At 39.2% G+C, this 23157-nt stretch overlaps 1 protein-coding gene across 1 annotated transcript in view; it reads right to left on the bottom strand.

The window, feature by feature from the left end:
• MRPS31 (mitochondrial ribosomal protein S31) overlaps window positions 1–22783 on the bottom strand; it is a 38635-nt gene extending 15852 nt beyond the window's left edge. The window contains 8 exon segments of the mRNA XM_017850209.1: window positions 319–462; window positions 5117–5158; window positions 5161–5188; window position 6355; window positions 7968–8108; window positions 10024–10182; window positions 18387–18671; window positions 22566–22783. Coding sequence (XP_017705698.1) covers window positions 319–462; window positions 5117–5158; window positions 5161–5188; window position 6355; window positions 7968–8108; window positions 10024–10182; window positions 18387–18671; window positions 22566–22690 — 925 coding nt within the window. The 5' untranslated portion in view covers window positions 22691–22783.
• Window positions 22784–23157: the final 374 nt, after the last annotated feature.

Raw genomic sequence — 23157 nt, 5'->3', positions numbered from 1 at the left:
ACTGAAGATCCACCAAGTAATATCCTGTTTAGCAATTAGAAAACTGGTATCATTTGTAGTTCTCAGTCCTTTTATGTCATAGAAATTCACGCTGGATTTTTGCCATATAGTTTTACTTCTTCATTTTCCTTATCGAATATCTAAAAATAAGTGAAATTCTAACATCTTTTTTAAAAAACCTTGTCACATTTATATTAGGACACCATGAAGATATCCACAAAAGGTTTTGAAATTCATGTAAGTATCAACACTCTAAAAGTAAGTATCTGGCAGAAATAAACTCAATACATTTTATAACCCCCTGAAATTAACACATACCTGCTTCATTGTTAATTGGGTACTCCCATAGTTTCCCCTCTTTTGTCCACTGGATCAGCTCTTCAAACCCATTCTGAAGGAGTTGTTCATTTACTGTGGCTAACTGCTTAGCAAATTCCACATCCCAAAGTGAAGGTGATGCGTCTGTACAATAAAGACATTTTAAATAAGAACAAGTCAATGTAAGTGTCTTTTTAAAAAAGTTACAACCAATCCTGAATGGATCATGTATTTTCAGACCCTGATACTCATAATTAAATAGTATATAATAAAAGTTACTGAGAGATAACTGCAAAATTATATTAAAATTGTAACTACAATAATGGCAAGCTTAACTTTTCTTTTACAACAATGCCAGGTAATCACTGCCCCCTCTACTGGAAAGAAAAAATAAATTTGTGTTTTGTTTAAGGGTATTTTTATGAATGTGAATGTTTTTTGTAGAATATGTGACTTTGATTTTTAAAGTCTAGCCTGTTGGTCTTTAGTCTATCAAAATTAGTTACAAATGTACTAGTGTTAACAACCAAAGAAGTTATATTAACAGAATAACAAAACTGCTAATGAATACTGATTACTTCCTCTGTACTTAAATGCATTTATTTTATGCATTAGTGCATGTAATTCTCACAACCAACCCTATGAGTAATGTATTATCATGTTGGCTAATTACCACTATCATATTACATGTTTCAATAACTTATTTACTTCTGAAACTTCAGATCATCTTTTGAAAATGAGCCATATTCCCACCAGTTACTGCTGCTAGGAACATAAAATGGTACAACCACCTTGGAAGTCTGATGGCTTCTTAAAAAGTTAAAAATATATCTATTATTCAACATAGTCGTTTCATCCCTGGATATTCACCCAAGAGATAATACATGTCCACACAAAGACTTGTACACAAAAGTTAATGGCAGCTTTCTTTGTAATAACCAAATGTGGGCTGTAACTTGGGAAACAACCCAAATGTCCACTAACAGGTGAACAGGTACAAAAATGTGATACATCCATACAACTGTATACTACTCAGTAATAAAAATGTGTTACTAGTACATGTAACAGCATATGGATGAATCTCAAATCATGCTGAGTCAAAGAAGCCAAATGCAAAGGAGTACATACTAAGTGATTTCAGTTATGTACAGTTCTAAAAAGATACAAACTAATCTATTGTAACAGAAAGCAGATCAAAGGTTGCCTACATACTGTGTGTGGGTGTGTGTGTCTGCGTTTATTGCAAAAGGACACAAGGAAACTTTGGAGGTTCATGAAAATGTTCAGAATTATAACTGATATTTTCATGGGTGTATACATTTGTCAAAATTAGTCAAGTTATATACTTTAAATATATGCAGTTTGTTGCACACAAATTATACCTTAATAAAGTTGTAAAAAGAAAATGAATATCAGTATCTATCCCTTGGCTACCGTTTTCCTATATTTTATTCTTTAGTTATTTTACCAATATCTTTTCTTATTTTTTCTGTGTGATATCACTTTTAAAATAAATGAGGATCGTATAGTTTGGTAATCTACTTTTTTCACAATTAATCCCCTACTACTGAATATTTTGATCATTTATATATTTTCTCTTTTAAATACTATAGTGACAAATGTCCTTGTATTCTGTGCATATCTGTAATATTCCCTTAGAACAAATTCCTAGGAACACAATTTCCGGTTTAGAGGCATAGACTGCATATGATCTATCCTCCAGCTTACCTCTTTACCCACTTTTGCCAAGCCCACTAACGCATATCAACAAATACCTCAATTACTCTTCTACCTGGGTAAGCCTTATTTTATCTATTTTGCTTTTTCTGCATCTATTTCTATAAGGCTTTATGTGCAGAAATGTCTGTAGATATTAAGTATTTTGGCCTAGATCATCTAATACTGGGAACCAATCAGTTGTCAGCCTCAACTAGCCACATTTACAGAGCAATCACACCAGTAAAATAAGTTAATTGTCTCAGTTATCTTTCACTTGGTGGTCACTGACTGACCTATATCTTTTCCATCATCATTAGGATCATTACTATATTTTTACACTTGCTAATATTTGTAAGCATTTATTAAATATGCACTATGTTCCAGGCACTGTGCCTGACACTTTTCTCAGATTACCTCATTTAATCTTTGAGATGTATGTAGTAACCCTCATTTTACAGGTGGGGAAAGGTTAGTGCGGCAGAATCTGAATTGGAATCCAGTTCTACACAACACCAACACTCTTTCTGTTAAACTATGCTGCCTGTGGACGCTAGGATAACTAGTAGGGCCTACGACTATATCCTTTGTAGCAGTGGTAAGAACTTAGTGGGGAACAAGACATGGGAATCATGGAACAGAATAACTCATTCAATCAGTCAATAAAAAAATTACTGAATGCCAACTATATTTCCAGCATTATTTCAGGTGGTGGGAAAACAACAGTGAACAATTGCTAAATTTACATTTCCACATTTTGCTATTCTTGTATTTAACTGGGAACAAAAATTATTCTTTAGACTCATGCAAGTATAGCATATTCACACAGTACCTTCATTAAAGTAAATTATTACATAAATTTGTGTGCTATTGTCCTCACTGGAGTATAATCATTTGATACTGTTTTATCAAATACATAAAACTTTAGTGCTTCCTTGCCAACTAACTTCAGTTTTAGAAATAAGATTTTTTCATTTTAAAAAGTAAGCTGGTTCCTTCAAGAATCTCAAGAATCTTCAAGTGTCTCTTTTGGTTGGACAATAGCAGCTGCCCTGACAACCAATTTCTTTCTTTCTTTTTTTCTTTTTGAGACAGAGTTTTGCTCATCACTCAGGCTGGAGTGTAATGGTGCAGTCTTGGCTCACTGCAACCTCTGCCTCCTGGGTGCAAGTGATTCTCCTGCCTCAACCTCCCGAGTAGCTGGGATTACAGGCACCCGCCACCATGCCCAGCTAATTTTGTATTTTAGTAGAGACAGGGTTTCACCATGTTGGCCAGGCTAGTCTCGAACTCCTGACCTCAGGTGATCCACCCACCTTGGCCTCCCAAAATGCTGGGATTACAGGCGTGAGCCACTGTGCCCAGCCAAAAAATTCCTTTCTGATGCACACTTAACCATTTGAGCAGGGGAGAGGTGATTCCTTGTCCCTATGGATTTTGGACTTCCTTTTCATCATACACAAGAGAATGCAGTTTTTGTAACACAAGAAGGGGGTTGTTCTTTTAGCTTCACCTTCAGTTCAAATGAACAAACACTGAATTAACTTCTTTCCTCTATAGATACATATTTTACAGTACAGTTTGTTCAAAAAAGAATTTAAGATTTAAGATAACTAGATCCTATTATCTGTAAGCCACATGAGTAGGTATGCATGAATGAGATACAGCCCCTAGTAGTCTATTAAATAGAGGGAAAATCAAAAGTTCGTATAAGTAGCTGTAGAAACATTAAACGAGCCCTTGGAGGCCCGCCTAGGAACTTATCTATCATATAAAACATTCTTTTTTTTTCCCCCCTTCAAGATGGAGTTTCACTCTGATTCTTAGGAAGGAGTGTTATAGCACAATCATAGCTCACTGCAGCCTCGAATTCTGGGCTCCAGTGATCCTGCCACTTCAACTTCCCAAGTCACTAGGATTATAGGCATGCACCACCACGCTTGGATAATTTTTTTCTATTTTTTAGAGAAAGGGGCTTAATATGTTGCCCAGGCTGGTCTTGAACTCCTAGTCACAAGCCATCCTGTTGTCTCAGCCTCCCAAGTTCATATACAACATTATTTCTACCAAGATCCAAAAAACTAACTTCTTTTCTTTAGAAATGCTCGTCACTTATACACTACAGACCATTTGTATTAAGTTTCTTCGTTTATTTTACTAGCAAACTAAATTTAATGTCAAGCAAGAGGACACTCTTATTTCTCTTTTAGACTTAAAATGGCAAATTTCTTACCCAAAGAAAACACTACAGGTCTGTTAAATATATTCCTTGAATGTTCTTCCCATCTCCGGAACAATCACTAAGTCACTTCAGGAAGTTATTTTGTAACTGCTATCTCCTCTTCTAAGCTGCCTAAGGGCAGGAACCAGTATATCTTTATGTAATAGCGTAGAGATACACTGTAAATGGTAGTTGATTATTAATGTTCTAACCCAAATTAGTAGCTAATCTGGACCTCTGGATTTGGTAATTGGTAGTACTTTACCTCCCACTGTCTCAAAGAATGCAACATTTCAAGGGGGAAACCTGACCAAAACTAGCAGTGTTGACAACTGTAGTGTGATGTGTCCCCCACCAGGTTACTTAAGAGCGTTATGCATGTTGCTTGGATCCTGAAACCTGGGCAGGGAGCCAAGGCCATGGTGCCTAGCTGAGGAGCAGGTGTCCCTGAGAACCCAAACATCCCTGGGCATGCCTGGGAACGTATCAGAGAGCACTGTCATCGCACACACAGAGTAGGCAAACAGCCAGAACATTAGCTGAAAGGCAGCTTAGAAATGGGAGACAGGGTGACTCTAGAGCTGCTCAGGAATGTCCAGTATGTAAGTCCTAGTAAACTCATCTATTTGCCAAGCTGGACTTGCCCAAATTATACTTTGGTCTCTCGACTCCTTCCCAGCTTGGGGGGATGTTACAGTCCCAAGTTTTCCTTATAACAACTGCCACATTCGTAAGCAGGCTCCAGGCCAATGACAGAATGGAATATTAAAATATCCAACTATTACACCATTAGAACACTAAGGACATCTTGGAAAGATGGAATGTTTCTCCACCGGAGAAAGAGTGTTATTCTTAACAAACCTGTTTCAGGTGCTTCTTTAGTAACCGCTGTCATGTCAAAATATTAAGTCTTTTCCCCGAGAACATGTTTTCCTAAGTCTAAAAAAAGAAAATAACATTTTAATGAATATATTTTAAACTGTCAACAAAATTATGAGAAAATATCTTAAGTGAAATATTCTATGTAGAAATTAAAATAATTCCACTGACCCACATCAAAATCTTAGCTAAACTGCCACATTTTAGGACGGATAAACTAAAAACAGAAATGTGCACTTGAAGTTATTGCTTCATTATACAACAAATCAGTTACAGCAATTTAATTTCAAAACAACCTAATTGAAAAGATTAGCTTAATTGCCATAATTTTTATTTTTTCGCTTTATATTTAAGGTTTAAAACTCCATGTTTTGAAAAAACTATAAAACTAATGGCTAAGTAGAAGCTGTTAAAGTCAACATTTGCTTTAAGGCAGAAAAACACTGCACAGTTTAATATATATTATAATTATAAAAGTTTGCATTGGTAAACCAAACATTCCCTTTACCCTTTCATAAAGCAATCATTCTGCATTTTAAAATAATTATTAACTTTCTTTACATGACTATTTTTAATTAACTATTGAAATTAATATCAGAGTTAACAGGCAACATTTTCTTACACACTTGATAATCAACTGCTTTATGCATCAGTTCACATATTTACTTGAATAAATTTACTGGCAGATTAAAATCCAGTTTATAAACTGGAGGGTTGGCCAGGCGAGGTGGCTCACGCCTGTAATCCCAGCACTTTCGGAGGCCGAGGTAGGTGGATTACCTGAGGTCAGGAGTTTGAGACCAGGCTGGCCAATATGGTGAAACCCCGTCTCTACTAAAAATACAAACAAAATTAGCCAGGCATGATGGCAGGTGCCTGTAATCTCTGCTACTTGAGAGGCTAAGGCAGGAGAATCCCTTGAACCCAGGAGGCAGAGGTTGCAGTGGGCCGAGATTGTGCCACTGCACTCCAGGCTGGGCAATAAGAGTGAGACTCCGTCTTAAAGAAAAATAAAAAATAATAAACTGGAAGGTTAGTTTTAAAAATAATTTTGAATTCTTGTTTTTTTAATTAACTAAATTACTTCCCTCTACTAAATACAGATAACTGGAAAAAATGCAAATACCATATGAACGTTAAATAATGTGATCTCAAATTATATAATCTTCCATCTAGTAGTTCCAAGTTATTTGTAAACAAAGGCTTTTATGCTCCAGAACTCTCTTCGGTGCCTTGCATTCTTCCCCCTCAACTACACGTCTGGTAAACAGGATGGTGGATTAAAGCAAGTCAGAGCAGAGGGCGAATGCCTTGGTAAAGTATTGAATTTCAAAAGAGGAATGTACTACAAAGAGAGGGAATGGACATTTGCTGAGCACCTACCATGTACCAAATAGTTTACACGTTTCTTTTCTATTCCTTAAGAAAGCCATTTAAGCTAGGTTTCACTTTCAGCATTTTATAGCTGGGGAAACAGGCTGATAGAGGCTATAAAAGGTACCCCTATCACAGAATTAGTCAGTGGCAGTGCCAACATTCTGAGGCCAGTGTGAACTATCAATCTCCAACAGAAAAAATCAGTCCAGGCCTGGGTTGTCTGGGGTTGATACCCCAGATCCTGCCCCAGTCACAGCAGGGTGAACAACTCGGCATCTCATCATTGCTTCCCCTTATTCACCTCTAGCTGGCTTGTTAACACATTGAAGGCACAGAAACCCCTTTCCTACTTTAGTTTCTAAGTTTTAAAATATTAAATATCAAATCTAATATTAAAAATCAAATTATAATATACCATCCTAATGTAGTTGCACAGAATCATGTTCAAGATGAATGATTCAGTTAAATATTCTTGAGGATTAACTGATTCAGTTAAATATTCTTAAGTAAAACTCCAAGTACACCTTCTCCTGTATTCAATAACATGTAACAGATACTAAATCACTTTAAATTAGTAATTCAAATAATCTTCCAAAGTCACCATAACCTCTTGAACTTCCTGTGTTAACTGCTGACCACCTTTTCCAACTTTCCTGTATAAATTAGTAATTTAACACCCGGAAGGAGTTAACTCAAGTTCCTGATTTTACTTAAAACAAATCCACAGAATATACAATGCATTGAAAACACTCCAATTGTGAGCATATCCTGCTATAAAGACAAGTTAATTTTTGTCAGACCATGCCAAATATCTGGTTCCTCCTTCCCATCTATCACTTTCAGGGTTTAAGGAAGAAAAAGAACAGAAATGTTATGCAAATACAGAACAACTTTAAATTCTAAAATAACTATGTAAGGCATAGCTCAGCATCTTTAAGAACTTCAAATCTGTAAATTCAAATGGCCACAAATAATCTACCATTTTAAAGTATTACATAAACATTTTTCCTCTTGCCTTTCCTTCTTTTTGTTGGTGGTGGGTTATTTCTCTAAGCTATGCCAACAGATAAGCATGTATTGAGATATAAAGGCTATATGAATACACAGTATTAGACACATATTTAAAATGAAAAATAACGTTTCTCACAAAATACTTATTTGCTCAGAATTCAGTCAGCTCCTCTTATTCTAAATCAAAGGACCCCTATTCATTGTGGGTAGATGTGAAGCATGGCCCATTTTGATTTCAGGTACGGAAAACTACAAGACTGGCTAAATCCAGCACATGGTTCCCTCTCTAGGAAGTGGTATACAGAGAGTAAGAACACAGATGTAAATGCATTCATAATGTTCAAATATCCAACAGCAATAATAAACACACACAATAAGGTAAATCTACAGTTAAGGTAAAAACAAACTACACAAACAAAACCCAGCAGATTACAAAGCCTGATACCTTTTTGTAAGATCAGTGGTCTTCTGCTGGTCAGGATAATTGTCATAGCCTTCATCAAACTGAATCTGATGCTCTGGTCTTGAACGAACTCTAGCTGTAGAAGGTCTGGCAACTTTCATATCTGATACTATGTTACTGAAACTGAAATAATAAAAAGATAAAGTGTATTAGAAATCTTAGTTACAGAACAATAATAAACTTCCTTAAACACTAGACTGAGATCATTTAATTCTTATTTCATTTTTATGCACTAATTACATAGCATAAAAGTGTTTAAATAAAAAATGTCAACTATTAACAGTCACATAACATGGAACATTACAATTTGTTTACTTTCATCTTTTAAAGACGTTCTTCAGAAATCTTCATTTAAAACGTGTCACATGAAAAATTATTCAGAAAAAATGATAGGAAAGTAAAATCAGTATGTTATACCTATCAACTACATCCAATAACTAAATTAAAACCAAGAGTTAGCCATATTTATTTGTTGCTTTTTATTTGTTCAAACACAAATATAATGGGTCACTGAACTGACGGTCCAGATATCTACGTCTTCCTTTTTTTTTTTTTTTTTTGAGATGGAGTTTTGCTCTGTTGCCCAGGTTGGAGTGCAGTGGCGCAACCTCGGCTCACTGCAACCTCTGCCTCCCGGGTTCAAGCAATTCTCCTGCTTCAGCCTTCCGAGTAGCTGGGACTACAGGCACGTGCCACGACGCCAGGCTAATTTTTTGTTTTTAGTAGAGACAGGGTTTCACTGTGTTAGCCAGGATGGTCTTGATCTCCCGACCTGGTGATCCACCTGCCTCAGCCACTCACAGTGCTGGGATTACAGGCGTAAACCAACGCACCTGGCCTTTTTTTTTTTTTTTAAATTACAGTTTCTTGTCTCACTCTATCGCCCAGGCTGGAGTGCAGTAGTGAGATCATAGCTCAATGCAACTTCAAACCTTGGATTTAAGTGATCCTCCTGAGGCTGCATGCAGTGGCTCACACGTGTAATCCCAGCACTTTGGGAGGCTGAGGCAGGTGGATCACGAGGTCAGGAGATCAAGACCATCCTGGCTAACACAGTGAAACCCCATCACTACTAAAAATACAAAAAAATTAGCCAGGCGTGGTGGGGGGCGCCTGTAGTCTCAGTACTCGGGAGGCTGAGGCAGGTGAATGGCATGACCCCGGGAGGCAGAGCTTGCAGTGAGCTGAGATCACGCCACTGCACTCCAGCCTGGGTGACAGAGCGAGACTATGTCTCAAAAAAAAAAAAAAAAAAAGTGATCCTCTTGCCTCATGCCTCAGCCTCCAAAGTAGCTAGACTACAGGCACGCACTGCCATGCTCAGCTAATTTTTTTATGTTTTGTAGAGATGGGGTCTTGCTTTTTTGCCCACGCTGGTCTCAAATTCCTGGTCTTAAGTGATCCTCTTGCCTTAGCCTCCCGAAGTGCTGGGATCATGGGCATGAGTCAACACACATGGCTATTTCTTTTAATTTCTTGAAATAAATCTGGTATACACACTGAGAACAACTGATTTAGATCACTCTCCAAAATGAGGCAGTGTTACTGCTTACTATACTTACTACTTACTATAATGTAGGCAGCAAGTAGTATAACATGGTATAAAACAATGAGAGATGAAGAGAACGAGTGGAAAGGTGTCAGATGAAATATAGAAGAGGAAAAAGAGAAGGAAACAGACCTGAAGATTATCATACCATGCATAAAACCAGCAAGCTATTTAACTGAAAAAAATTACTTTTCTCAGAGAAGCTACCTGTTATTTATTTTTAATAACATTACTGAATTTACCATTTCTTTTTTCATGGACAAGAAACTATAACTTCCTAAAAGGAAACTTTATTCAATTGTTTTTTTTAAAACTATAATCACAATTAAGACATAAGTTTTTTAAAAAGTTGAATTGCTAAAATTATGCGGTATATTTTATATATAAATTCCACTTACGTGGTACATTACGTGTATTACTCACTAGCCACATGAAAATGGCCCAATTTGAGATATAAACATTACTGACTTAAGGGTTTGACTCACTCACCTAATTTTAGGTCGCTCTGCATCTCTCTGTGCCCTTGACTCTTCCTCATGCTGCTGGAGCTGCCTCAGTAGCTCTGACTTTGTTGTTTGCTTGTCAAAAGGGAGAGAATCTGCCACAGCAGATGCAGCTGCCACCAACTCAGGACTCAGGGGCTCAGTTCTGAAAAAGAAAATGACAAGCAAATGAGAAAGAAAAAAAGAGAGATTGGCCAGGTGCAGTGGCTCATGCTTGTAATTCCAGCACTTTGGGAAGCCGAGGCAGACAGATCACTTGAGGTCAGGAGTTCGAGACCAGCCTGGCCGATATGGTGAAATCCTATTTCTACCAAAAATACAAAAATTAGCTGGGTGTGGTGGTACGCACCTGCAGTGCCAGCTACTCAGGAGGCTGAGGCAAGAGAATTGCTTGAACTGGGAGGTGGAGGTTGCAGTGAACCAAGATCACACCACTGTATTCTAGCCTGGGAGACAGAGTGAGACTCCATCTCAAAAACAAAACAAATCAAACAAACAAAAAAGAGATTGCTTATTACACCATTAGTTTAGTGAAAAGTAAAATGATTTTTGGAGAAAACTTTGGTGTTCAAAAAAGTATTCAATTCAATTTCTGACAAGGGCAAGAATTCTCAACCATTAGGTACTGGTTTTATATAAACTTTGAAATGTTAAATGTTAAAATTAATGGATATTTGCTGAAGCACAACACTAACTCAGAACAATATATTAAGGTAGAGGGGCGAAGGACAGACCAGCCTCAAAAATTATAAATGACTGGAATTTTTAATTAGATGCTATTGTATTTTGGAAACAATATACATTGTAAGCAAATATTAAGGCAGGTTAACCAGTTCACAGAAACTTTATTGGAACCAGCCTAAAGGTCTGTCATCAGAATAGAAAAACAAATTGTGATACATCCATACAATGGAAGAGTACTCAGCTCATGACAACATGAATGATTTCCATAGACATTAGATCAAGTGAAAGAAGTTGGACACAAAGAATATAAAATACAAAAATTAGCCAGGCATGGCGGCACGTGCTTGTAAAATCCCAGCTACTCTGGAGGCTGAGACATGTGAATCGTCTGAACCTGGGAGGTGAAGGTCGCAGTGAGCCAAGATTGCACCACTGCACTCCAGCCTGGGTGTCAGAGCTAGACTCTGTCTTAAACAAAACAAACAAAAAAAATCTGTATGATTCCATTTATATCAAGTTCCAGAACAGGGAACACTAATCTGAGGTGAAAAAAAAAATCAAAACAGCAATTGCCTCAGGACTGATGGCTACTGACTGGGAAGGTGAAAATGAAACGCAGAGTGTCTTGGTAAGTGTGTGGGTCACAGGGGCTGATCTGTTTGTCAAAATCCTACAGCTAACATTTGTACACTTTAATATATGTAAATTTTACCTGAAAATAAAGAGCCATAAATCATCATCAAGTAGGAGATGGAAAGTGGGTGAAGGCATAGATGACATAAGAATGGCAAAATGTTGATCACTGTTAAAGCTGGGCAATGGTAGAAAGGGATTATACCATTTTATGTTCTTTTCATATGTTTTAAATTTTCATAAGAAAAGCTTTTAAAAGCTTCCTAAATTAGAGCAAGTTAATAGAAAACATTCTATTATAAAAGAAAATAAATTATTTACAACATTTTTTCTTTCTTTCTTTCTTTCTTTCTTTCTTTCTTTTTTAAGAGACAGGGGTCTCAATATGTCATTAAGTCTGGCCTCGAAGTCCTGGGTTCAAGCAATTCTCCCATTTCATCCTCCTGAGTAGCTGTGACTACAGCCATCTGCCACCATGCCTGGCTATTTGCAACATTTTTTAACTCACTGAGAACTGACATCTCAATGAGTGCGATCCAAATTAATGTTTTTTTATACCTGGCTTTCTATATTATGATCTGTTACCTAATATGAAAATTAAACTTTCCAAATTCCTGAAGTTCCTGGAGAAAGATTTTAAGGACTTAACTAAGGTATGAAAGATCTAAAATCTGATAGGAATAGAAGAAAAACAGAAGACTGAAACAAGGGGTCGGGCACGGTGGCTTGTACCTGTAATTCCAGCACTTTTGGGAGGCTAAGGTGGGAGGTTCACTTGAGCCCAGGAGTTTGAGAGCAGCCGGGGATAGAGAAAAAAAGAAAAGAAAAGGAAAAAAAAAAAAAAAAATTAGCCAGGTGTGGTGGCACGTGCCTATAGTCCCAGCTACTGGTGAGGCTGAGTGGGAGGATCACTTGAGCGCAGGAGGTTGAGGCTGCAGTGAGCCATGATTTTTCCACTGCACTCCAGCCTGAGCCACAGAGTGAGAGTCTGCCTCAAAAAAAAAAAAAAAAAAAAAGGGGAATATAAACAGTTAAATAAAATGTGCTATCAAAAACTGTAACCTATGGGCCGGCGCGGTGGGCTCAAGCCTGTAATTCCCAGCACCTTTGGGAGGGCTGAGGCGGGCGGATCACGGAGGGTCAGGAGATCGAGGGACCATTCCTGGCTAACACGTGAAAAACCCGTCTCTACTTAAAATACAAAAAATTTAGCCGGGCGTTGGTGGTTGCGGCCTGTTAGTCCCCAGCTACTGGGAGGCTGAGGCAGGGAGAATGGCGGTGACCTGGGAAGGGCGGAGCTTGCAGGTGGAGCCAAGATCGCGCCACTGCACTCCAAACCTGGTAACCACAGCGAGGACTCCCGTCTTTCAAAAAAAAAAAAAAAAAAAACTGACTGTTACCTGTGAAAAAAGGAAAAAAAATCTTATTCCAAAGTCATTGTATTTCTTTCATAAACTACTTGTGAACTTCACTTTCAAATTTTTATGTATTTGATCACAGTATACACAGAACATAGATGAATATTCATTTTCTAGAATCATACTTTTTTTTTTTTTTTTTGAGAGGGGGGTTTTCTCTGTCGCCGGGGCTGGGGGGTGGTGTTCTCAGCTCACTGCAAGCTCTGCCTCCCGGGTTTACGCCATTCTCCTGCCTCCGCCTCCCGAGTAGCTGGGACTACAGGTGCCCGCCACCTTGCCCGGCTAGTTTTTTGTATTTTTTTAGTAGAGACGGGGTTTCACCGTGTTAGCCAGGATGGTCTCGATCTCCTGACCTCGTGATCCGCCCGTCTCGGCCTCCCAAAGTGCTGGGATTATAGGCTTGAGCCACCGTGCCCAGCTTAGAATCATACATTTCATAACAATGGTTTCATATATAGTTATACTCTCTGGCTTTATAATTGGGAATGTTCTAATTAATAAAAATTGTGGGGGAGCCTCTGTCATTGAATAATTTTTACATACAGGGATCTTTGTTTATATATTTTAACAATGTAAGGAGAACTTGTTAAAGTATCTTTGAACAATCTATTCTATCCTGTAATTAAAACTATTTCATGAATACATACTTTTCCCCTTGATAACATTCTGTACTTTTAAAATTTCTTTAAAATAAACTGTATAACATACAATTTCAGAAAAGAATTCTGATGAGGGAAAGAAACGACTGAGTGGATACTTCAATTGACACCGCTTTTGGCAGGCAGCTTGGTGACATATATCGAAGGCAAAAAAAAATGCACATCTTTTGACATAGCAATTCCACTTCTAAGAATATGTGTTTAAAGAAAATAAACAGAAAAAAAGAAAAAGAAAGAAAATAAATGGCTGGGCGTGGTGGCTCACTTCTGTAATCCCACACTTTGGGAGGCCAAGGTGGGCAGATTACTTGAGTTCAGGAGTTCATGACCAGCCTGGACAATACAGTGAAACACTGTCTTTACAAAAAGAAAAAAAAATTAGCCAGGTGTGATGGTGCATGTCTGTAGTCCTAGCTACTTGGGAGGCTGAGGTGGGAGGACTGCTTGAGCCCATATGTGGAGGCTGTAGTGAGCTGAGATTGTGCCAGTGAACTCCAGCCTGGGGAACAGAGCAAGACTCTATCAAAAAAAGAAAGAAAAGAAAAGAAACAGATTTGTGAAATTTGAAGGGTACTGTATACTCCAACCTCAAGGCCTAAGCAGTTCTATCCTCTACGCCTGAAAAAGAATTCATCTTTCAGATATCTGCATGGCTTTATCCCTAATTTGATTCTAATCTTTGCTCAAATGTTACCTTATCAGAGTTCTTCCCTGATTATTCTTAAAAATAGCACCTCTCCAGCACTCCCATTCTTTTTTTTTTTTTCCACCCAGGCTGGAGTACCGTGACACAATCACAGCTCACTGCAGCCTCAACCTCCTCAGCTCAAGCAATCCTCCTGCCTCAGCTTCCTGAGGAGCTGGGACTACAGGTGCATGCAATCACACCCAGCTATTTTTTTTTCATTTTTTTGTAGAGACCGGGTCTCACTATGTTGGCCGGACTGGTCTTGAACTCCTAAACCCAAGCAATCCTCCTGCCTCAGCCTCCCAAAGTGCTGGGATTACAGGCTGTTCCCAGCCCAACTGCATCACTCTTGTTTTTCTTCATGTTTCACCACAAAGTATAGACATTGTATATGTGTGTGTGTGTGTGTGTGTGTGTGTTATATATACATCTTCTTTCCTACATCCCTCCCCCCATTTTAATGTAGTAAGCAGAGACTTTGTTTTGTTCAATGTCCAATCTCTAGCACTTCGGATGGTGTGTGAAATATAATGAATTCCCAGCAGGGATCCATTAAGGGAGTAATAGTTAGCCGATGCCTTCCAAATGAATCAGGTTAAGAGGAAGTTAAAGCAGATGCTAGAAATTTTGGTTATTGCTGCACCACCAGGGATATTCTTAGGTTTCGCTAAACATTCAGACCCAAAGGACTACTACAGGTGACACCTGGTCCAGTCCATTCAGGAAGATGAAAGGCAGAACTACAGCAGGCCAGCAGGGCAGCCTTGGGTGTCCTTCTCAGCAGGAGTTCTTGCAGTGTTCATGCAGGTGACACTTCACATAGTCATTCATCTTAGAGTAAGGACATGAGATCTGCAAGCTGCCTGGCTTACTGCCCCACAGGAGCCAGTATCTCTTGTAACAAGGCCACATGCAGTTTCCAGAGTCCCTGCAAAGGACATGCAGTAAGAAGAATCACTGCATTTATGTCCTAAATATGGTATCCCCATCAGGTACCCATAGTTCTCCCAGGCCAGATGCAATCTATGAATTAGGGGTCAATTTTGTCATGACAATGTTGCCTATAATATAGCTGAAATTCTACAGTTATCAGGTACCAGATGTATAATCAAAGCAGATTATACTTTGAGAAAATAGTGACAGCATCACTTCTGGTTCCACATGCTCTTCCAAAACATTGCCACATATCCATCAAGAGAATCTATCTTCCCTCCCTGAAAACCAGGGGAAACTTTGTGACTGTCCTGACGAACAGAACAAGATAGAAGTAACATGCTGTGACTTCTGAGGCTAGATCAAATAATGTGATACAGCCTTCACTTCCATCTCTCACGACATTTGTCTGTGGAACCTAGTTACCAGGCAAGAAACCCAGGCCACATGGAAAGGCCATGGGTAAGTGTACTGGCCAAGAGCCCTAGCTAAAGCCTCAGCCAACAGCCAGTATCAACTACTGGAAAAGGGCCCTCAGACGATTCCAGATTCCAGCCTGGAATCTACCTCAGCTAAAGATGAATGGAGAAGACACAAGCTCTCCACTTGGGACCCTGGCTCCCAAACTGTGCCCTAAGGCACTCTGGGGCACCACAGGAAAACACAACCACGTCAATAATGATGTAAACTAGGCAGTTCACAGTAACATTACAGCAGTCCCTTCATATCTGCAAAGGTTGGGGGAGGCGGGGCCGTGGGATACAGGCATTGTTTCCAGGAACAACTCTGGCCCCCACCAGGATGGATGCACAAGCCCCTTATATAAAATGGCAGAGTACCTGCGTATAAGTAATGCACATCCTCCAAACACTTTAAAATCATCTCTAGATTACTTACAATACCTAATTATGTAAGTAGTTGTTATACTGTGTTTTTTTCTTTTTTTATATTTTTCAATCAGAAGTTGGTTGAATCTGTGGATGCAGAACCTGCACATACAGAGGGCCACCTGTATATTGCTCCATTCCTATCAATGACATTCTATCTTTGTTAAGATTGTTTCTCAGGAGTGGTTGTAATAAAAACAAATATCCCAGGAAAATCAGTGTGGAACAAGGGTGAACACGGTAGTGTCCAATCTTATTACAAGGCTAGGTCATTAAAAAGAAAATACAACTTTGTCTTGGCTCACTTTCTCTTAAGACACCCGCCCTGGAACTCAGCCACCATGCAGTGATAAAGCCCAGGCCACAAAGAAAGCCACATGTAGGTGTTTCTGCTAACACCCTCAGCTAAGGTCTCAGCTGACAGCAAGCATCAACTGCCAGACCTATGAGTGAGCAAACTTCGGATGATTCCAGCCTCAGACTTCCAAGTCTTCCAACTGAGGCCCCAGACATCACAGAGCACAGACTGGCCTTCCCCACTGTGTTCTAGTCAAACCGCTAACCCACAGAATCTGTGAGCATAATGAATGAATGTTTCACGCCACTAAGTTTGGGAGGTAGTGTAGCCATGGTAACCATATCAATGAAGGTTCAATATATAATACAAAGAAAGAAAAGCAGGCTATGTGTGAAGCAATGATGACAGTGCCACATGAAGCAAAGATCATGACTAACCTAATCCCGTGCACCTTGGAGTCCTTGAAAAAGGGGGAGGGGAGGAAAAAAATAATTAAAAGACACCTTTTAAAAACTCAAAACAAATGTACCTCATTGACCAGTCTTTTGATGTAGGACCAAAGCCTTTTCTTTGAACACAGGACCATGACAGAGGTTCTAAGACACATCTTTTACATACATCACACCCATCCTCCAAGATTCTCAATTTTAGTTTAAGTGGAAAAGTGGAGCAAGAATGTAAGAAAGCTTACAAAGCAATCTAAGTGTATGATCTTCCCACATATGTATGTTTGCCTCACTCATACCTAATTGGAAAGAAAATTTTTAAATGACCTGTACTGACTCTTTCCAAAGCATTCAACTCAATTTACCATTTCTGTAATAGTTAATTCAATTATAATTATAATAAAGAGCATAATGGGTCATAAATAGGTCTAGGAGCTTTAAAAATGCCACTCTTGATAAGTATTTATATATGTTTGTATTATTTTTTCCATATATTTATATATAACCATTTTGTTTCTAAAAGCAGGAGGAGGAGGAGAAGTACCTATTATGGGTACTGATCATCTGAATTAGCTTACTCTACCACGCAATCATACTTTCTAGAGGTATTTTTGATATAATGTAGAAAACAAGAAGTTCCATTAAAATGTTAAATCAGTCTAGGAAACAGAAGACTCTATTAAAATCTGTTTGTTCTGGTAACAGAAGTCAGTGATGAGTATCCTAAAGCCACATACCTTACTACTTGAATTAATGACATCACTGAAATACATCATTACATAGCACTAAAAAAAATACTGCCATTTAACCTATTGCACAATGCCAAGATATCACTGATAGCACTTAGAATTAAATATAATACTCTTTTGACAAACACAAATAATTATAATACTCTGAGGAAACAACTACCAAGAAAGCTGAAAGCACTGATAGGTGTTGATCAAGGGAAGTCATATAAAGCAGTTGTAATCAACATGCTCAAACTTTATTCCAGAAATCTTTAAAATGGAAAATTTTAAATAAGCAAGTCCTTTACAGACATTAAGCTACCTTCAAATCAAGATGTAAATAATACTGTTAATGAACAGCTTAAAGAGGCAATTACATGGCAGTTAATAACACTGATAAATATGTAAGAGAGTGAAATTCTCAATGAGATCACTTCTCTTTTCCTTTCTCTGGATTGTGTACAGATATCCTCTTGTTATTTAAATATAATACAGTAACAGCATTTCTCAAGTAATTATTATTTTGTTGTTGTTGTTGCTTAAGACAGAGTCTCACTCTGTCCTCCAGGCTGGAGTGCAGTGGCACAATTCTTGGCTCACTGAAACCTCTGCCTCCTGGGTTCAAGCAGTCCTCCTGCCTCAGCCTCCCAAGTTGCTGGGATTACAAGCATGCGCCACCACGCCCAGCTGATTTTTGTATTTTTAGTAGAGATGGGGTTTCACAATGTTAGCCAGGCTGGTCTCAAACTGCTGACCTCAAGTGATCTGCCCGCCTCGGCCTCCCAAAGTGCCGGGATTACAGGTGTGAGCCACCACGCTCAGCCTCGAATAATTATTAGAGTCCCTGTGTTTACAAGCTGATATTTATTCTTCATTAATTCAACATTTCCCAAGTACTTGTATTAAAAATATTTTTTACCAAAAGAAAAAGCTTACTGGAGTTTCAAACAACATTTGAATTGCAATTAAATTTACCTCTTCTTTGGAGCATATTCTGTAGCTCTTTGAAGCCTGCCAAGTGTAACTTCCAAACTTTTAAATGGTTTTCTGTTGGGGGGCTTTGTTGTTTGTACATTTACTGTGCTTAATTCAACTTTCATGCCCTTAATAACGTCTAACAAGTCTTTTTTTGTATTTTCCTTTGCACTGTCTTGGCTCTCTGAAGTCTCCTTGGAAGTCTCATCAGTTCGAACAGACTGCTCATCTTTCTTGCTACAGATCACGCTGTTAGTGCCAAAATATCTTTGGATATTTTTCATCCTGAAAAGATGTATTAAAGAAAAAAATGAAAAATACAACGCAGTCTAATAAAGTAAAACACTATGTATCTAAAATTTTTTTCAATTCAAGCCCTTTCCATTTGCTTTTTTTTTTTTTTTTCTTTTCTGAGATGGATTTTCACTCTTGTTGCCCAGGCTGGAATGCAATGGAGCGATCTCGGCTCACTGCAACCTCTGCTTCCTGGGTTCAAGCGATTCTCCTGCCTCATCCTCCCAAGTAGCTGGGATTACAGGCATGTGCCACCACGCCTGGCTAATTTTGTATTTTTAGCAAAGATGGGGTTTCTCCATGTTGGTCAGGCTGGTCTCTTTTTATAATTATTGTTAACAACCATAACAGCAGCAACTTAACATTTATTAGCATATACTACATGCCTCATCTTGTGTAATATACTTTATGTACATTTCTCATACCCACATTAACTCCCTAAGGTCTCTATTTTGCAGATAAGGAACCTGAAAATCAGAGAAGTCCCAAAGTCATGTAACTCACAGCTCACTAAGAACTAAGACACACTGTGTGCCACAAATAAGTAGAGGTGTGCTGAGCTATTGATCACTTGGTCCTTCGGGTGGCCAGGGGAGGTCTGGGGGTGCTGGTGCTCCCAAGTCTGTTCCCTCCCTCCATTTACCCCAGGGTTCGGTAGAAAAACACTGACATGGTTAATAAATGACAATTTATTATTCTCAAACCCAAATGTGACTGACTGCAAGTCCTTGCTCTTAACATAATACCTCTTTAAAAATTTATAATTAAACAATACAAAAATAAATTTCTATCAATAAAAAAGATTATTTCAAAAAAACTTTCTGAGTGGGTGTTATCTAATCTGATCAACATTCTCATCGAGCTACATGCCACTTAACCCATAACCATTTGTAAGGTAAGCTAGAATGGAATAGAAAAGAGAATAATCAATGGCTAGAAATGTCACTTTTGCTTTCTTCACGGGATACATTTATGAAAAAGATCAACACAAATGATTACATCTATATTAGACTCACGTAAAACATTTCCTAATTCTAAGTAACCCAAATATCCAATTTTATTCTGTGGGGTTAAAAACTTGTTTTGGTATTTGATTACTGAAGAACTTTCAAAACTCTGAATATGTTAGTTTCAGTAAGAGGGTATATTAAAAAGTCATTCATTAAATTTAGTGAATATCTACTCTGTGGGGGGCACTATCCTAGGTACTGACAATATATTAGTAAATAAGAATTCATGGTCCCTGCCTTTATGAAGCTGACGTGCTACAGCACTGCTTCTCAAACATTAACATGCATAGAATTTTTTTTTTTTTTGAGACAGGGCCTCACTCTGTCAGATAGGCTGGAGTGCAGTGGCGTGATCTCGGCTCACTGCAGCCTCGACCTCCCTGAGCTCAGGTGATCCTCCCACCTCAGCCTCCTGGGTACCTGGTACTAATTTTTTGTAGAGACAAGGTTTCACCATGTTGCCCAGGCTCGAATTCCTAGGCTCAACCGATCTGCTCGCCTCCCAAAGTGCTGGGATTTCAGGCGTGAGCCACCACACCTGGCCCATAGAAATTCTCTATGCTCCCTGCTAAAACACACTTTGGTCCCACCAAAGAATTCTGATTCAACAGCTTTGTCCAGGAGACACTTGTAACAAACTCCCAGGTGACGTTAACGCTGCTGGTCAGAGGACCACATTACAGTAGCTATGTAAGTTACTTAATCCTTACAATTTTACAGAACAGGTTTTATCATTCTCACTTTACAGAACAAACTGTTGCCTACAGAAGTTAAAGCAGTAGTTATGAATCTTTAGAGGTTATACAAATCACACAGAGAGCTGACTTAAAACACAGTTCTTAGTTTGAAATTTAACATTTTTAACTAAGACCCCAGGTGATTCTCATGCAGGTGAGCTCAAAAGCCTGTATCAGACACTGGGTTAAACATTGTATCAAGTTCAGCTGGGTGCGGTGGCGCATGCCTGTAATTCCAGCAGTTTGGGAGACGGAGGTGGGCAGATCATGAGATCAGGAGATTGAGATCAGCCTGGCCAATATGGTGAAATCCCGTCTCTACCAAAAATACAAAAATTAGCCAGGTGTGGTGGTGGGTACCTGTAGTTCCAGCAACTTGGGAGGCTGGGGCAGAAGAATCGCTTGAACCCGGGAGGCGGAGGTTGCAGTGAACCGAGATCGCGAGATTGTGCGCTGCATTCCAGCCTCAGCAACAGAGTGAGACTCTGTCCCAAAATAAATAAATAAATAAATAAATATATATAGTATCAAGTTCTCAAAGGCAGAAAATGGCAGCTGCAGGTTAAGGATACTTATATGAAAGAGAAATGGCAATTTCCAAAAATGCTGAAACAAGCTATTTGATCTGCTAATGAAAACGTCAGAGGCTATCAAATCAGGCACTTTAAAATCAGAAAAAAGCCAACTGCATAACTAGTATCCTCATAATCAGTACACAGGACTCTCATTATAACATTCAATATATGGTACAATCTACTTAAGAAAATGGTCTATTATTTTACATTTAAAATTAATATTCAAGGTATTTTAATAGAAAGGTGGTAATCAGGGGAATGAATCTCACATATAATCTTTACTACAATGTTTTCTTTCAAGAGCTATCGTACCATAGAAAGCAATCCATATGATAGGAAAATCACATCTAAGTAACCCCCTAGCACTAAAAATAATAAAACTCTAGATCTAACCTCCCACCTGTTTGTTTCCACTGACAGCATCTCATCAGTACTTCAAACGCAACACCTTCAAAACCACATTCAAGACTCCTCTTTCAGACTGACTTTCCATTTTTCACACTTTCTATATTAAAAGGCCCCCTAACGTAAACAGGCATTGTTTTCTAAAAATTATAACATATGTACAAATCTTTCTCAAGCCTGGCTCCGCATTCTTCTGTTAACATTAAGGATACCCTAATACTCCAACGCAGCCAGTTGAAATCTTAGCTACCTCTGACCACCCTACCATTATCCCATGATGTCACATCCCTTTAATTCTACCTGTGCAATTTTTCTCCTCCATTCAGCTGGTCCTTCCCATCTTCACTGCTACTAACCTGCTTCAGCACTGTACTTAACCAAACTGCCTTCTGAGTGTTACACACGGAATTTACGTAGTGGAATTAGGTTTTCATAATAAAGTTCTCAGAGGATAAACACCAAAACCAAGTATACCGCAATTCCCTTTTTTTCCTGGCTAACTTCAACCAGTGGTCCTCCTTCAGGTTGCATCAGACTTTTTCCAGAAACGGTATCCTGGGTCTCCCCTACAATGGTTACGTGTCCCTATTTGCTATCCCAGCAAATATTCACTCATGTTGGCTGAATAGTGTACTCTGTGCTTACCCACACTATCTCAGCTATTACTTCACTACATAGCACTTGAATTGTCTACTTGCTGGAACTACACGCTCCGTGATGGCAGGACTGTCTCATTTGGGGTTTACAACCAGTACTGGCACGCAGTTTTTCAAGTTTTTCAGTAATGAACTAAAGAATAAATGACGGAAAACAAATGAGACTATCAAATAAATCTTGGGAGGCAAAAGGTAAAAACAACTTTGCTTTTGGAACCTGAGTAAACTGACTGATGACAAGAGGAATGAGGCGCGGCGTGTAGTATTAAGAGCACAGCGACCAGGCCTGTAATCGTAGCTCTATTTTCCACGCACACTATGACCTTCGGCAAGTCATCTTTTCTTTCTGGGATTTCTCTTTCCTCAGATTTAAAGCAATAGCTTCTAAGATCCAGCAGGTAATAATATCGACTCCAGGAAGTCGGAGGATAACTGAAATGTACAGGACCGGGCACGCTGTTGCCTGAGGACCTGCGGGGCCAAGAGCGCTGAACTGCGGTACCTGACCGTTCCATGCCGAGCAGCGAGTAGCATAATCGCAGCCGCTGATGTCTCCGGGCTTCCAGAGGACAAAGGGTGGCGGGAAAGGGGGCGAAGAGGTAGAAACGTCGAGACTCTAGGAAACATCGCCGAGACACAAAACGAATCAAAAACGCAACCGAAATGCTGTGTCCCGCTGCCAAACACGTCCCCGCCCTCTCTTCCGTTTCCAGCCTAGCGCCTTCCTCTCTCTTTGCGTTCCGGTGGGCAACAGGAACGGGTAACTGTGTTCCGGACTCGCCCGCGGCTGGGCGGAGCCAGCTGCCTCCAAGCGATCCCACCCACCCCGCGATTGTAGTCCTAGAGGTGGACTCCTCGCTGGAGTTCAGGAACAGTTCTCTGGCCGAGGCGGGTTCCAGACCGGCGAACCGGACAGTGGAGGGCGTAATCAGTTGTGCGAAAACTACAGATGGGGCCAGTGAGATCAGTCTCTTATTTAACGGACAATATTTTGCGATGTTTGGAGGGAAAGGGTCTACAGGGTTCACCACGTTCTCAAAATGCGCAATGGCCACCAAAGAGGTTTAAAAAAATTACTAAAAGACCTGCTGCCC

Source organism: Rhinopithecus bieti, unplaced genomic scaffold (assembly GCF_001698545.2).
Source record: "Rhinopithecus bieti isolate Rb0 unplaced genomic scaffold, ASM169854v2 scaffold_32955, whole genome shotgun sequence".
In the NCBI taxonomy this organism is placed as follows: Eukaryota; Metazoa; Chordata; class Mammalia; order Primates; family Cercopithecidae; genus Rhinopithecus; species Rhinopithecus bieti.
The sequence above is the reverse complement of the archived record's forward strand: the minus strand, read 5'-3'. Positions and strand labels throughout refer to the sequence as shown.